At 45.2% G+C, this 14,681-nt stretch overlaps 1 protein-coding gene across 2 annotated transcripts in view; it reads right to left on the bottom strand.

The window, feature by feature from the left end:
- OXA1L (OXA1L mitochondrial inner membrane protein) overlaps positions 1-13,966 on the bottom strand; it is a 284,013-nt gene extending 270,047 nt beyond the window's left edge. The window contains exon 1 of one of the 2 annotated variants that reach the window (XM_068376789.1): positions 13,787-13,966. In XM_068376789.1, coding sequence (XP_068232890.1) covers positions 13,787-13,903 — 117 coding nt within the window. In that variant the 5' untranslated portion in view covers positions 13,904-13,966. The remainder of the gene's footprint in view (positions 1-13,786) is intronic. The other variant, XM_068376790.1, reaches the window with a different exon arrangement.
- Positions 13,967-14,681: the final 715 nt, after the last annotated feature.

Here is a 14,681-nt window from a genome sequence, read left to right as displayed (position 1 = left end):
TTCCCCTAACATGGTTGGGTCCAGCCACCACTTCAGAAGATTCTTGACTTCTGTTGGAATGGGGAAGGAAAAGGAGTCTTCCTGCATCTTTCTGTTCCACGTCTTCGAAAGAAAGTGCTGAAGAGGCCTTAGGTGGAGTCTCCCCAGAGAGACAAACTGTTCGAGGGAGGATAGAGTCCCCAGCAAACTTATCCACTCCTTCGCTGTGCATCTCTTCTTGTCCAGGAAAGTTCTGACTTTTACGAGACACTTGGTCTGTCTTTCCTGAGAGGGAGAAGCCCGAAAAAGAACTGAATTCAGAACTATCCCCAAATAGAGAATAGTCTGATTCGGTCTGATCTGAGACTTCTCCCTGTTGATGACCAGGCCTAGATCTTGAGCCATCATAAAAGTCTTCCGTAAATCCTCCAGACATTTCTCCCTCGATCGTGAACGAATCAGCCAATCGTCCAGATAGAAGGATATCCTTATCCCCTCCTGATGCAGCCAACCTGACACATTCGCCATTATCCTGGTGAAGACTTGAGGAGCCGTGCTGAGACCGAAGCAAAGAGCTCTGAATTGGAAGCACTTGCCCTGCATTACAAATCTCAGGTACTTCCTCGAAGTCGGATGGATGGGGACATGGAAATATGCATCCTGCAAGTCGAGGGACACCATCCAGTCCCCTGGACGTACTGACGCCAGCACCGACTGAGTCGTCTCCATGGAGAACTTTGTCTTCTCCACAAATACGTTGAGAGCGCTGACATCCAGGACGGGTCTCCATTCGCCCGAGTTCTTGGGGACCAGAAACAGGCAATTGTAAAAGCCTGGGGAGGATAGATCCCGAACCGGTTCTATCGCCCCCTTGTCTAGCATTTGGTCGACAAGGTCTAATAGGGCCTTCTGTTTCCCCGGATCTGAGTACCGGGCTACTAAGGCCAGCGGAGCATCTGCGAGAGGAGGTTTTTTCAGAAAGGGGATCTTGTATCCTTCCTTGATGATTGAGAGGGACCAGGTGTCCGCCCCTCTCCTCTTCCAAGACTGCCAAAAACCTGACAGTCTTGCGCCTACTGTCTGGAGGAGACGAACTTCATTTTCTGGAGCGAGGTCTGAAAGAGCCCCTGGTAGATCTTGGTCCTGATTCTTGCCTTCTCCCTCTAAAATCTGGTCTTGAAGTAGTCCTGCCCCGAAAGGGCTGCTGGAATCTCCTTTCCTCCCGTTTCAAAGAAGGAGGGGCTCCCAAGGGCTTATGAGCAGAACGAGATAAAAGGTCTTGGGTGGCTTTTTGGGCCAGAGAAAGCGTAATGTCATTAACCAGGGACTCGGGAAAAAGATGTTGAGAGAGGGGGGCGTAAAGAAGCTCAGACTTTTGTGCAGTGGTAACAGACCTAGAAGCAAAAGAGCAAAGCAGAGCTCTCTTCTTTAGGACCCCAGCTGAGAACAGCGCCGCCAACTCATTCGCCCCATCTCTGAGGGCCTTATCCATACAGGACATAATACTGGTAAGGTCCCTAGATCCTTCCATCTGGTCAGTTTTCCTTGCGAGAGTCCCAAGCGACCAGTCTAGGAAACTAAAAACCTCAAAGGCTCTAAAAATACCTTTGACGAGATGATCCAGCTCCGACATCGACCACATGACCTTGGCTGAGTTGAGAGCATGCCTTCTAGCAGAGTCCACTAAACCAGAGAAGTCACCCTTGGAGGAGGAAGGCACTCCCAGACCCAAAGGTTCTCCAGTTGCATACCACATACCCGCTTTTGAAGCAAGACGAGCTGGTGGAAACGAGAAGGAAGTCTTAACTGTTTGTCTCCACTCCTTCATCCAGTCATCAATCTTCGTGAGAGCCTTCTTTGCGGAGATAGACAGCTTCATCTTGATGAAGGCCGACTGTTTCTTGGCCTTCTTTCTGTTAAATTGGGACTGAGGAGATTGAGGGGCAGCAGGATGGAATTCCTCTCCAAAAAGTTCAAGAAGGGAGCGAGAGAGAACTTTGTAATCTCCCGCAGCGTCGGCAAGATTATCATCGTCATCAGAAACATCCTCGAGGTCCTGATCCACATCTGCAATATCCTTCGAAAGAGAAGAAGGATCCTTAGAACCCGACAAGGGCAAATCAAAGGCATCATCCTGCAAAAGACGGGTTGCATCCTGGAGTCCAGCGCTAGAAGAATCCTTGGGACGAGAGGCAGTATCGTCCCGAAGAGGCAGGGTGGTGTCGCCCTGGGACCGAGAACGAGAGGCTGAGTCGTTCTGATGTCGAGAGCGAGAGGCGGTATCGTCGTGGTGGCGAGAACGAGAGGCGGTATCGTCGTGAACGAGAGGCAGTATCGTCGTGGCGTCGAGAACTAGGGTCGGTATCGTCGTGAACGAGAGGAGGTATCGTCGTGGCGAAGCGAACGAGAGGAGGTATCGTCGTGGCGAAGCGAACGAGAGGAGGTATCGTGCTGGTATCGTGAACGGGAGGAGGTATCGTCTTGGCATCGAGAACGAGAAGCAGCATCGTCCGATAAGGTATCGTCCCGGTATCGAGAACGAGAAACCGTATCGTCCTGGTATCGCGAAGAAGCATCGCCTGGCGAAAGCACACATTCCTCATCCTGGCGTAGAGAGGGAGAAGTTTTCTTTAAAGAAGAACTCCGTTCTCTCTTAGAAGCAGACTTCTTAATCGGTAACGAGTCGTCTTTACGTCTGTCAGACTGGGCGTGAGGGCGGCTAAAGGCTTGCACTAAAGTCAAAAGTTGTTCCTGCATGACAGACATAAAGGATTTAGCAACATCAGCTGGGTCTTGCGGCCCCGAAGGGGGGGGCTGACGAATAACACTCGTAGAAGGGGGAGGATCTTCGGCAGTAGGCTTCGCCCTTTTCACAGGCACGGAGTCGAAATCATCCTCCGACGGACAAGGTTCATAACTGCTAAAACCGGGAGAGAAAGAACGAGACCGTTCGTCGCGGTTCCATCTCCTCTTAGTAGGTCTTGAAGCTTCAAACTTCCATTTACGTCTGGACGAATTCGAAGAAGAAAACAACACATCCGACACGTCTTTCCCGTGACGGTCAAGAGCAGCCTGGGAATCGACAACAGGACTGTCTGAGGCGACGGCTGACCGAGGGTACGTACCTCTCACCCCCTTTCGGTCATCAACGTACCTTCTCCCTTGGTCCTGGGAGCTTGGTAGAGGTCTAGGCCTAGGGTAATGACAGGTTCGGTCAGTCGCCACCTCCACTGCACTAACACAAGCACTTTCACTTTCCTTACCTTTAAAGGCCTCCAGTTGTTCTTTAATGGCTTTCAACTCGGTCGCCAGGCTAGCGTACCGAGGGTCATCCGTAGATACGGAACCTGTAGGAGGTGCAGGAGTTACTACCTCAAGGGAAGGCTCAACTTCCAAAGAGGAATCAATTATAGGTTCAATACATAAATCTACACTAAGTTCGTCTTCCTTACCACTAACAGACTTAGACTTAGACCTAGAAGCTCTCCTAACTCTATCGAGCTCTAGCTTACGCACATAGCGCTTCATAATTAACCAATCTTTCTCATCCAAAACCTTACACTCCCCGCACCTATTATCAAGGGCACAAACAAAACCCCTACAATTAGAACAAACGGTGTGAGGGTCTACCGCCATTTTCGGTAGTCTCACCTTACATTCCTCATTCGCACAGATACGGTAATGACTCTTTTCACTCATAATGAAAAACAGCAAAAAAGCTAAGAGAAAACAAAATACACGATCGCCAAAACCCCAAATCAGAGTACTTCACCAAAAAAGCAGACTGGTACACCGAGCAGGGAAAGCGAAGAAAAACTCTTAATGACGGACCAACGTGTTGTCGATCCGGCCGGCAGAGATGAACTGAAGAACAGAAAACGGGAATGATTCCTCCTACCACCCTTTAACGGGTGTTACCACCCAACCACCACAAGGCGGTTGCCTCGTTTAGAAAAATTCTGCCGAAATAGAGATTATTAGCTATGTATATATAACTGCCAGGAAAGTTCTATTCATAAAAATTACGCTCCCTTCGAAAATAACATTCGTTCCCGTCGCAAATGAATAGTTTCAGAAATATATATACATCTATCCTCCGATAATGGGGGACCCCCAGTGGGAACTCGGGGTTTTGGGTGGGGAAAACATACTGGGGAATCGATATATAATCGTAAAACAATCCTTTTCTTCTCTATACATTACCTTGTTGTATGTATTATAACCGTAGGAAAATACAAAACAGTATAACTGGATATATTTTGGAGGAGCCGTTTCAAAGGTTATTTCATGTAGTAATACAGTAACCAGTGCTGCCAACGCCTGATGTAGATCAAATGTTATCATTCCATACCTGATGTAGATCAAATGTTAGCATTCCATGCTAACATTAGCACCCATTTGTACGTACGTTCGTTCGCACCAGTTTTCGGTCTGCTCATATATCACTCCCCTGCGCAGGAGTTTTCCCTCCCCCAATTACTCTTTTTATTACCGTATTATTTTCTCATTTTATATTCCCATTCAATATTATTTATCATACATTCCATTTTACCTTCCTATATTGGGTTTATTTGTTTGGTTATTTCCTTTTCTCTTCCCGGTTTCACATAAATACTTGCTCTGGACTAGTTTCCTTATCCAGTTCATTCTCGGTATAATCATCTCATTTTATATTCCCATTCAATATTATTTATCGTTCATTCCATTTTACCTTCCTATATTGTTTTTATTTATTTTCTTTGGTTATTTCCTTTTCACTCCTCTGTGTCCCATAAATCCTTTCTCTGGACTAGTTTCCGTATTTAGTTCATTCATGTTTACCCGCTAGTGTTCTTTGTTTTTCCCTTAACCAATCACCAACCTAGGCCTATTCAGATATCTCCCCCCCCCCCTTCCTTTATCCTTTTGAGCGGTCTTTTCATACCCTTTGTTCCAATGCCTTTTCCGTTGTAACCTTTGATCTGGTGAGACGTTCTACATTCCAAGTGCGGTTTCTTTTTTCGTATTTTGCGATGGAGGAAGTTATAGAAACTTGTAGCGGGTGCAGTATTCCGTACCTAAAAGCAGTGGCTAAATTCCATGGCAATTTTTTTGATTCTTCAGGTAATGTTGAGCATTTCCTTAAATCTCACAACGTTATTCCTCAACGTTTAAAGTGCCCCAAGTTCCGTTTTGTTTTATCTTATAGGGAAGACATTCACGTGTTTTATTGCAATTCTGAATCCATCATTCGTAAAACTAAGAAGAAACGTCGTTGTGGTTATACTGTTAGCCTACTGCCTATAAAGGTACTTTTTTGGACAAAAGTCGTCTACCCCCATGGAAGATAATATTATGTGCCAACCACTTTTTGCATAAATATTCGGACCATGAGACCCTCATTGATGGTATCGACATATCTTCAAAAACTAGTGTCGATTGGAGAAGTTTCTGTTCCGAGGTTACCGAATACTTCTTCGATAATCAAGAGGCGATTGGTAGTGATGGAGTTACTGTTGAAATAGACGAATCTCATTTTTGTAAAGCTAAATACAACCGTGGTAGACCATTAAGTGCCATATGGGTCTTTGGGGGTATTGAACGTGTATCCAAGAAATTTTTCATTATCGCTTTAGTTCCCCCCCTTTCTACTAAACGAGATGCTGCTACTCTAATTACCCTCATCCAGAAGTATATCAAACCTGGTAGTATTATTATCAGTGATAAGTGGTCTGCATACAACTCACTATCGGAAATTGGTTACGTACATAAGTCTATTAATCCTTCGGAACATTTCGTTGACCCCCTAGACCCAACCATCCATACTCAAAATATGATATTTTAATTATAAAATAAATTTTTGAATATACTTACCCGGTGAATATATAATAGCTGCAACTCTGCGGCTCGACAGACAACATACTCAAAAAACTCGCGAGCGATCGCTATGCAGGTTGCGGGTGTGCCCACCAGCGCCAACTGTCGGCCAGATACCACTCTTGTATGTAAACAAAACCTTCAATTCTTCTCGTCCCGCTGCGTCTCTATTGGGGAGGAAGGGAGGGTCATTTAATTTATATATTCACCGGGTAAGTATATTCAAAAATTTATTTTATAATTAAAATATCATTTTTAAATATTTAACTTAGCCGGTGAATATATAATAGCTGATTCACACCCAAGGAGGTGGGTAGAGACCAGAGTTAATTATGTTTACAGCGTATAAGCTAAGAGTTTTTTCATTTTGACAGTTATCAATATAACAAAACCAAAATAAATAGGTACCTGGTAAGGAAGTTGACTTAGACGATTACTCTGCCTTGTAAGTCTGTCTTCCTCACGGAGCCCAGCGATCCTCTTAGGAAGCTGACAGACTCCCAGGAGCTGAAGTATCAAGGGCTGCAACCCATACAACAGGACCTCATCAAACCCCTAATCTGGGCGCTCTCAAGAAATGACTTTGACCACCCGCCAAATCAACCAGGATGCGAAAGGCTTCTTAGTCTTCCGAACAACCCATAAAAACAATATTAAAAAACATTTCAAGAGACAGATTAAAAGGATATGGAATTAGGGAAGTGTAGTGGTTGAACCCTCACCCACTACTGCACTCGCTGCTACGAATGGACCCAGTGTGTAGCAGTTCTCGTAGAGTCTGGACATCTTTCAAGTAAAATGACGCGAACACTGACTTGCTTCTCCAAAAGGTCGCGTCCATGATACTTTGCAGAGATCTATTTTGCTTGAAGGCCACGGAAGTTGCTATAGCTCTAATCTCGTGCGTCTTAACCTTAAGCAAAGATCGGTCTTCCTCACTCAAGTGTGAATGAGCTTCTCGTATTAACAATCTGATAAAATATGACAAAGCATTCTTTGACATAGGTAAGGATGGTTTCTTAACCGAACACCATAACGCTTCAGATTTACCTCGTAAAGGCTTAGTACGAGCTAAATAGAACTTAAGAGCTCTAACGGGGCATAATACTCTCTCTAATTCGTTGCCTACGATCTCTGATAAGCTAGGAATATCAAAAGATTTAGGCCAAGGACGAGAAGGCAGTTCATTCTTGGCTAGGAAACCAAGTTGAAGAGAACAAGTGGCTTTTTCTGTCGAAAAACCGATGTTCTTGCTGAAGGCATGAAGCTCACTGACTCTTTTAGCCGAGGCCAAGCACACCAGGAAAAGAGTCTTAAGAGTGAGATCCTTCAGGGAGGCTGAATGTAAAGGCTCAAACCTGTCTGACATGAGGAATCTTAGGACCAGGTCTAAATTCCATCCAGGTGTAGCCAAACGACGTTCCTTAGAGGTCTCAAAAGACTTAAGGAGATCTTGTAGATCTTTATTGTTGGAAAGATCTAAGCCTCTATGCCGGAAGACCGAAGCCAACATGCTCCTGTAGCCCTTGATCGTGGGAGCTGAAAGGGAGCGAACTCTTCTCAGGTATAAGAGAAAATCAGCGATTTGGGCTACAGAGGTACTGGACGAGGATACAGATACTGACTTGCACCAGTCTCGGAAGATTTCCCACTTCGATTGGTAAACTCTAATGGTAGAAGCTCTCCTCGCTCTTGCAATCGCACTGGCTGCCTCCTTCGAAAAGCCTCTAGCTCTCGAGAGTCTTTCGATAGTCTGAAGGCAGTCAGACGAAGAGCGTGGAGGCTTTGGTGTACCTTCTTTACGTGTGGCTGACGTAATAGGTCTACTCTTAGAGGAAGACTTCTTGGAAAGTCTACCATCCATCGAAGTACCTCGGTGAACCATTCTCTCGCGGGCCAGAGGGGAGCAACTAACGTCAACCTTGTCCCTTCGTGAGAGGCGAATTTCTGCAGTACCTTGTTGACAATCTTGAATGGTGGGAATGCGTATAGGTCTAGGTGAGACCAATCTAGGAGAAAGGCATCTATATGTATTGCTGCTGGGTCTGGGACTGGAGAGCAATAGATTGGAAGCCTCTTGGTCATCGAGGTTGCAAAGAGGTCTATGGTGGGTTGACCCCAAGTCGCCCAAAGCCTCTTGCACACATCCTTGTGGAGGGTCCATTCGGTTGGAATTACCTGACCTTTCCGACTGAGACAATCTGCTAGAACGTTCAAGTCGCCCTGGATAAACCTCGTTACCAGGGAGATGCCTCGATCTCTTGACCAGATGAGCAGGTCCCTTGCGATCTCGTACAGTGTCAGGGAGTGGGTACCTCCTTGTTTGGAAATGTACGCCAAGGCTGTAGTGTTGTCCGAGTTGACCTCCACCACTTTGTCTCGAAGGAGACTCTCGAAGCTCATCAAGGCCAGGTGAACTGCCAAAAGCTCCTTGCCGTTGATATGCATGCTCCTCTGACTTGAGGTCCACAGACCTGAACATTCCCGACCGTCCAGTGTCGCACCCCAACCCAAATCCGATGCGTCTGAGAAGAGAACGTGGTTTGGTTTCTGAACTGCTAGGGGAAGTCCCTCTCGTAGACTGATATTGTCTTTCCACCAATTCAGGTAAGTCTTTACTGTTTCGGAAATCGGGATCGAGACCGCCTCTAGCGTCTTGTCCTTTTTCCAGTGAAAAGCTAGATGGAATTGTAGAGGTCGGAGGTGTAGCCTTCCTAGCGATACAAACTGCTCCAGGGATGATAGAGTTCCTACTAGACTCATCCAATTCCTGACTGAGCAACGTTCTCTCTTCAACATCCTTTGGATTGCGAGCAGGGCTTGATCTATTCTGGGGGCCGACGGAAAAGCCCGAAAAACTGGACTGCGAATCTCCATCCCTAAATACAGAATAGTTTGGGATGGGATCAGCTGGGACTTTTCCAAGTTGACCAGAAGTCCCAATTCCTTGGTCAGATCTAAAGTCCAATTGAGATCCTTCAGACAGCAATGACTGGACGAGGCTCTGAGAAGCCAGTCGTCCAAATAAAGGGAGGCTCGGATACCCGATAAATGGAGGAATTTTGCCACATTCCTCATAAGCCTCGTAAACACGAGAGGAGCAGGACTTAGGCCAAAGCACAGGGCCCGAAACTGGTACACCACATTGTCGAACACAAATCTCAGAAAAGGTTGGGAATCTGAGTGAATGGGGATGTGGAAGTAAGCGTCTCTTAGGTCGAGAGAGACCATCCAGTCTCCCTTTCTGACCGCTGCTAAGACTGACTTCGTGGTCTCCATGGTGAACTTTGTCTTTGTGACAAAGACATTCAGAGCACTGAGGTCTAGCACCGGTCTCCAACCTCCTGTCTTCTTCGGTACTAGGAAGACACGGTTGTAAAACCCCGGTGATTGAAGGTCCGAGACTTTGACCACCGCTCCCTTCTCTAGCAAAAGAGACACTTCTAGTTTCAGGGCTTGTCTCTTTGCTTCCTCTCGGTACCTGGGAGAGAGATCGATGGGGGACGTCGCTAGAGGAGGTTTGCGTACAAATGGGATTTTGTACCCCTCTCTGAGCAACCTCACAGACTGTTGATCTGCGCCTCTCTTCTCCCAGGCTTGCCAGAAGTTCTTGAGTCTGGCACCTACTGCTGTCTGAAGCTGCGGGCAGTCAGACTCTGCCACGCGAGGACTTGGCTCCTTTCCTCTTTCCTCTCTTCCCTTCGGCACGAGTACTTCCCCTGCTAGGGGCTCTGCCACGAAAGGGCGGAATAAACCTGGACGCTGGAGTGTCTATCCTAGGTCTAGCAGACAAGGCAGTCGAAGGGGTCCCTTTGCGAGCCGAGGACGCAACCAAGTCATGGGTGTCCTTCTGCACTAGAGACAACGCTATTTCCTTAACTAAAAGTTCAGGAAACAAGAACTTAGACAAAGGGGCAAAGAGTAGCTCAGATCGTTGACAGGGCGTCACTCCTGCTGACAGAAAAGAGCACAGAGACTCTCGTTTCTTTAGGACTCCTGACGTAAACGAGGAGGAGAGCTCATTGGATCCATCGCGGATGGCCTTATCCATGCAGGACATAATGAGTAAGGAGACATCTCTATCGGCTGATGAGATTTTCCTACTCAAGGCTCCCAAACACCAGTCAAGGAAGTTGAAAACTTCAAAAGCCCTAAAGATGCCTTTAAGTAGATGGTCCAGGTCTGAGGATGACCAACTAATCTTCGAGCGTCTCATGGCTAGGCGGCGGGGAGAGTCTACAAGACTTGAGAAGTCGCCCTGGGCAGAGGCAGGAACTCCCAAGCCGAGAACTTCTCCCGTGGCATACCAGACGCTCGATCTAGACGAGAGTTTAGATGGGGGGAAGGCAAAGGCCGTCTTCCCTAAACTCCTCTTGGTTTCCAACCAATCGCCTAACAGCCGTAAAGCTCTCTTGGATGAGCGAGAGAGAACGAGTTTTGTAAAGGCTGGCATGGCAGCAGGTATGCCTAAAACAAACTCAGACGGCGGCGAACGAGGAGCCACAGAGACAAAGTGTTCAGGAAACAACTCTTTAAAAATGAGCATGACTTTTTTAAAGTCCATAGATGGCAGAACTGCTCTAGGCTCATCAATATCTGAAGGATGATCCTCAGGCTGAGGGTCAGCAACGTCCTCATCCGAAAGTTCCTCATCTGACAACTGATGAGAAACAAGCAAAGGGGTTGGCAATGCTTGACACGCAGCATCCGCCCGCACTGGTGCATAAGTGGCGGAGCAGGACGCAGCGTCCTGAAACTGCTGAACAGTCTGGGAACTGTCAACAACAACAGGTGCGTGAGGACGCACAGCGTCCACCCGAGACTGCTTAGACCGCCTGGGTTGTGCAGTCAAAACAACTCTAGATTGCGGAGGTTGACGCACCGCGTCAAAACAAGTCAACTCTGATGGTTGGCGAACGTCCTGAACGTCACCAGGCGCATCAGCGAGTTGCCTAACGTCCACATGCGGCTGAAAATCCATACGAGACCGCATCGGGTGTGGTACAACCCCAACTGGTTGACGTGAGATGGCTACACCAACGTCAACAGGACGCACAACAGAACGCTTGGGTGGCTGAAGGCCAGGATCTCCATGAGATAAACGGCTAGGTTCAACGGAAACCTTCTCTGCGTTGTAGTCTTCCATAAGGGACGCAAGCTTAGACTGCATGTCCTGCAGTATAACCCACTTAGGGTCTACGGTAACGGGTGCGGTAACAGACGGGGTTAGCGTCTGAGACGGCACAACTTTGCCTTGCTTAGGCGGCGAGCAGTCATCGGATGACAGCAACGGGTCCGAACTGTCCCAATGACTACATCCAGGACGTTGGACCTGTCCTGAAGGGACCGACTTGCGTTTCAGAGGCCTAGAAACCTTGCTCCATGGTTTCTTGCATGAAACGCCTTTGGGAGACGAGGTAAAAATGGGCTCTCTCGTCTTATGGTAGGGGCGATCTTGACGAGATACGCCTGATACCATAGAGGGAACGTCTGTTCGCTGATCAAGGCCTCTCGAACCCATAAGTCGTACGGCATTGCTTCTCCCCTGGGCTTGGGAGCTTGCAAGAGGTCCCGGACTAGGTGAACGACAGGCACGAACAGACGAACCCTCGGTCGCAACACTGTTCACAACACTTTGCGCACTAATCACTTTCCCTCTTTCCGCCGTGGCACTATGGCACTTTAGTTCCTTCACGTCAGCCATGAGTTGATTACGGTCACTTGCTAACGCTTCAACTCTCTCCCCCAAGGCATGAATAGCACGTAACATGTCTTGCATAGACGGTTCCTGAGTGCTAGAAGGAGGGTTAGGAACAACCACTACAGGGGAAGGATTAGGTTCAGGGGCATGTGGAGAGGAAAAATCTTCGGACCTAGATGAACTTCTCCTTACCCTATCTCTCTCTAGTCTGCGTGTATACTTATCATATTCGATCCAATCGAATTCCGAAAGGCCCACGCATTCCTCACACCGATCTCCCAATTGACAGGTTTTACCCCGACAATTGGAACAAACAGTATGAGGGTCGAGAGAAGCCTTTGGAAGACGCCTATTACAGTCCCTAGCATTACACTTTCGAAATCTAGGTACTTGAGAAGGGTCAGCCATTTTGAATTAGTCAAAGAAAATTCCAAAAACAATCCAAGTCATCAACAAATACCTGTAATCCGATTCAATAAAGAGTTCAAGAGTTTATGTTGAGGAAAAACACCTGTACTGCGAAAGCTCAAACCAAAATAAAGTACTTCACCAAATATGATGGGAAAACTCCAGGTTCTACAGCGAGTATAAATATGTCTTGTCGTCAACGTCGACAGAGAAGAATTGAAGGTTTTGTTTACATACAAGAGTGGTATCTGGCCGACAGTTGGTGCTGGTGGGCACACCCGCAACCTGCATAGCGATCGCTCGCGAGTTTTTTGAGTATGTTGTCTGTCGAGCCGCAGAGTTGCAGCTATTATATATTCACCGGCTAAGTTGAATATTTAAAAATAGAACATCTCTGGAGAGAAGTGAAGGAGTGGGTTCAGAGACCTGGAATCAAGACTGAATATTTCAAGCAATATTTTTCCAGGTTCTTTTTTACCCACTAATATCCAGAACATACGTTACTCCACCACTTCTTCATTACTGCCAGTCGCCTCTACCCTCCTTTACAATAACAGACCATGGACCCCCCCGAGCCACAAGACCCTGATAACCCCCATCCATCCACATCCCAGTCATAGAAGTTAATCCGTCAGTCTCTTCCTCCCGTGTCCCACAAGTTTCGACGTTTTCTTCATAAAAGTAAGTCATTCCTCAATAGTCATCATACGTGTTTTGCGACCGGGGTACTTCTAGGCAAGGTTAGGTGGGTTTGTTGGGTTCTGTGGCCTTTCCGTACTTTTTATATATTGTGTAACAGTTATATGGAAAAATTATTTAATATACGTATGGAAATATTTAGCATTTCTACCACTAGTAATGACATCGTGTCGTTGGTAGTTCTGTGTACCATTCGTCACCGTTGGTAGTACTGTGAATCAAAGTAAGTCATTCCCCAATAGTTATTATGTGTTTTGTGGCCGGGGTACTTCTAGGCAAGGTTAGGTGGTTTGTTAGGTTCTGTGGCCTTTTGGTACTTTTTATTTATTGTGTAATAGTTATAAGGAAAAATTATTTAATATACGTATGGAAATATTTAGCATTTCTACCTCTAGTAATGACATCGTGTCGTTGGTAACACCGTGTACCATTCGTCAACGTTGGTAGTTCTGTCAATCATTGGTAACGTTGCTAATGTTACCGTCCTCAGTACATCCATAAGGGAAGTGACAACGTTGAACAAGTTGTTTAAATATTTTAACTCAATATATATGTCAACAGTGTTAATATTTATATGGTACATTTGTATTGTATTACATGGTGTGATTTTCGCACAGGAAATATATGATTTCCTATAGTAGATAACGTGATTTAACAGGTTTTCACATTCATTTCATCCATAATAACATCAAACAATTCGTCAACTTAAAGTTAGTTGGGTTGGTTGATCTGTTTGTTTCCGGTTGAAATGAAGGTCAAATTCGGTTAAATCGTGTTATTTACTATATGAAATAATATATTTTCTGTGCGAAATCACACCCTGTAATACAATACAAAATTACCAAACTTTCCCCCATAACCTAACCTACAAGCCGTTTCCTTACCTACTTACCTAACGGGGAGGGGGGTTGACAGCCCACTGCGACACCCCTTGTACTGCCGTATTCAAGTTAGCCATAATACATACAGGTGGCCGCTATCATACATACACCCAGAATTAATTCTAACCTCTTTTCAGAGACAATTTCCCGAAAAATGTTGATCCGTATGATACACCGGTTACTATCGTAGCTAGGTTGATTGACCATGGAACTTAAAACTAGTGTATTCCTGTCAAAAATTCGCTTAATAAACATCACTTACGTATTGTGAAGATTTGCTAGAAAGACTGGAGAGACATTTTCGAGTAACTTGGTTACAATTCAACATATATAACTGTAGCATTGGAGTGGATTTCGATAAAGTAAACAATCGTGCCATGTTTTTGTTATTATCTAAACACTTATATTCTGGTCTTTCGTGACCAGTTGTCTCTTCTTCTTCTTCTTATATTTTAGTAAGATATCTAATTCTTAAAATGGATGAGGTTAAAATGGTTAATGGAGAGGTTAAAAATGGAAGGATAGAAACAGTTAGGGAGTATAAATACTTAGGAGAATGCACTCAGAAAAGAGAAACCATAGTCTTAGGGAAGCAAAAATAGAATACATGGTGTCATGCAAGAAGTTTGGAAGTTTGGAGACAGTAACAAAGTAGGAGATTTGTCATTTATGATAATAAAGATCTATGAAACAGTAATAGCACCTACAATGTTTGCATATATTGAGAATTGGGATGCAATAAAGAAAAAAAATTAAATAACTGGAAGGTATACTGTACAAGATTAAGAATGGAATGTTTGAACAGGTTGCTACCACACCTTATTAGGGGTTAATCTCAGAAACAGAAATATGGCCAGTTGAACACAGAATAGAGGATAAAAAGGTGATGCTTTTCCATAACATCTTAACATAAGATGGTAAACGACTTGTTAAGGAGGTAGTGGAAGACCAAATAAGGGAACCACATGGGAAAAGCTGGGGAAAAAAGTATCATAGAGATATGCAGATATAAAAGAAAAAATATATATATATATATATATATATATATATATATATATATATATATATATCAAAATTGAAGAAATGAGAAAGTATAAAAAGCAAGAATTCAAGAAAGAAATAATAAGTAAAGAGACAAATGATTTTTTTTTAAAATT

This window comes from Palaemon carinicauda, chromosome 7 (genome assembly GCF_036898095.1).
Source record: "Palaemon carinicauda isolate YSFRI2023 chromosome 7, ASM3689809v2, whole genome shotgun sequence".
Taxonomy (NCBI): Eukaryota; Metazoa; Arthropoda; class Malacostraca; order Decapoda; family Palaemonidae; genus Palaemon; species Palaemon carinicauda.
This window is presented reverse-complemented; position numbering and strand designations above follow the sequence as displayed.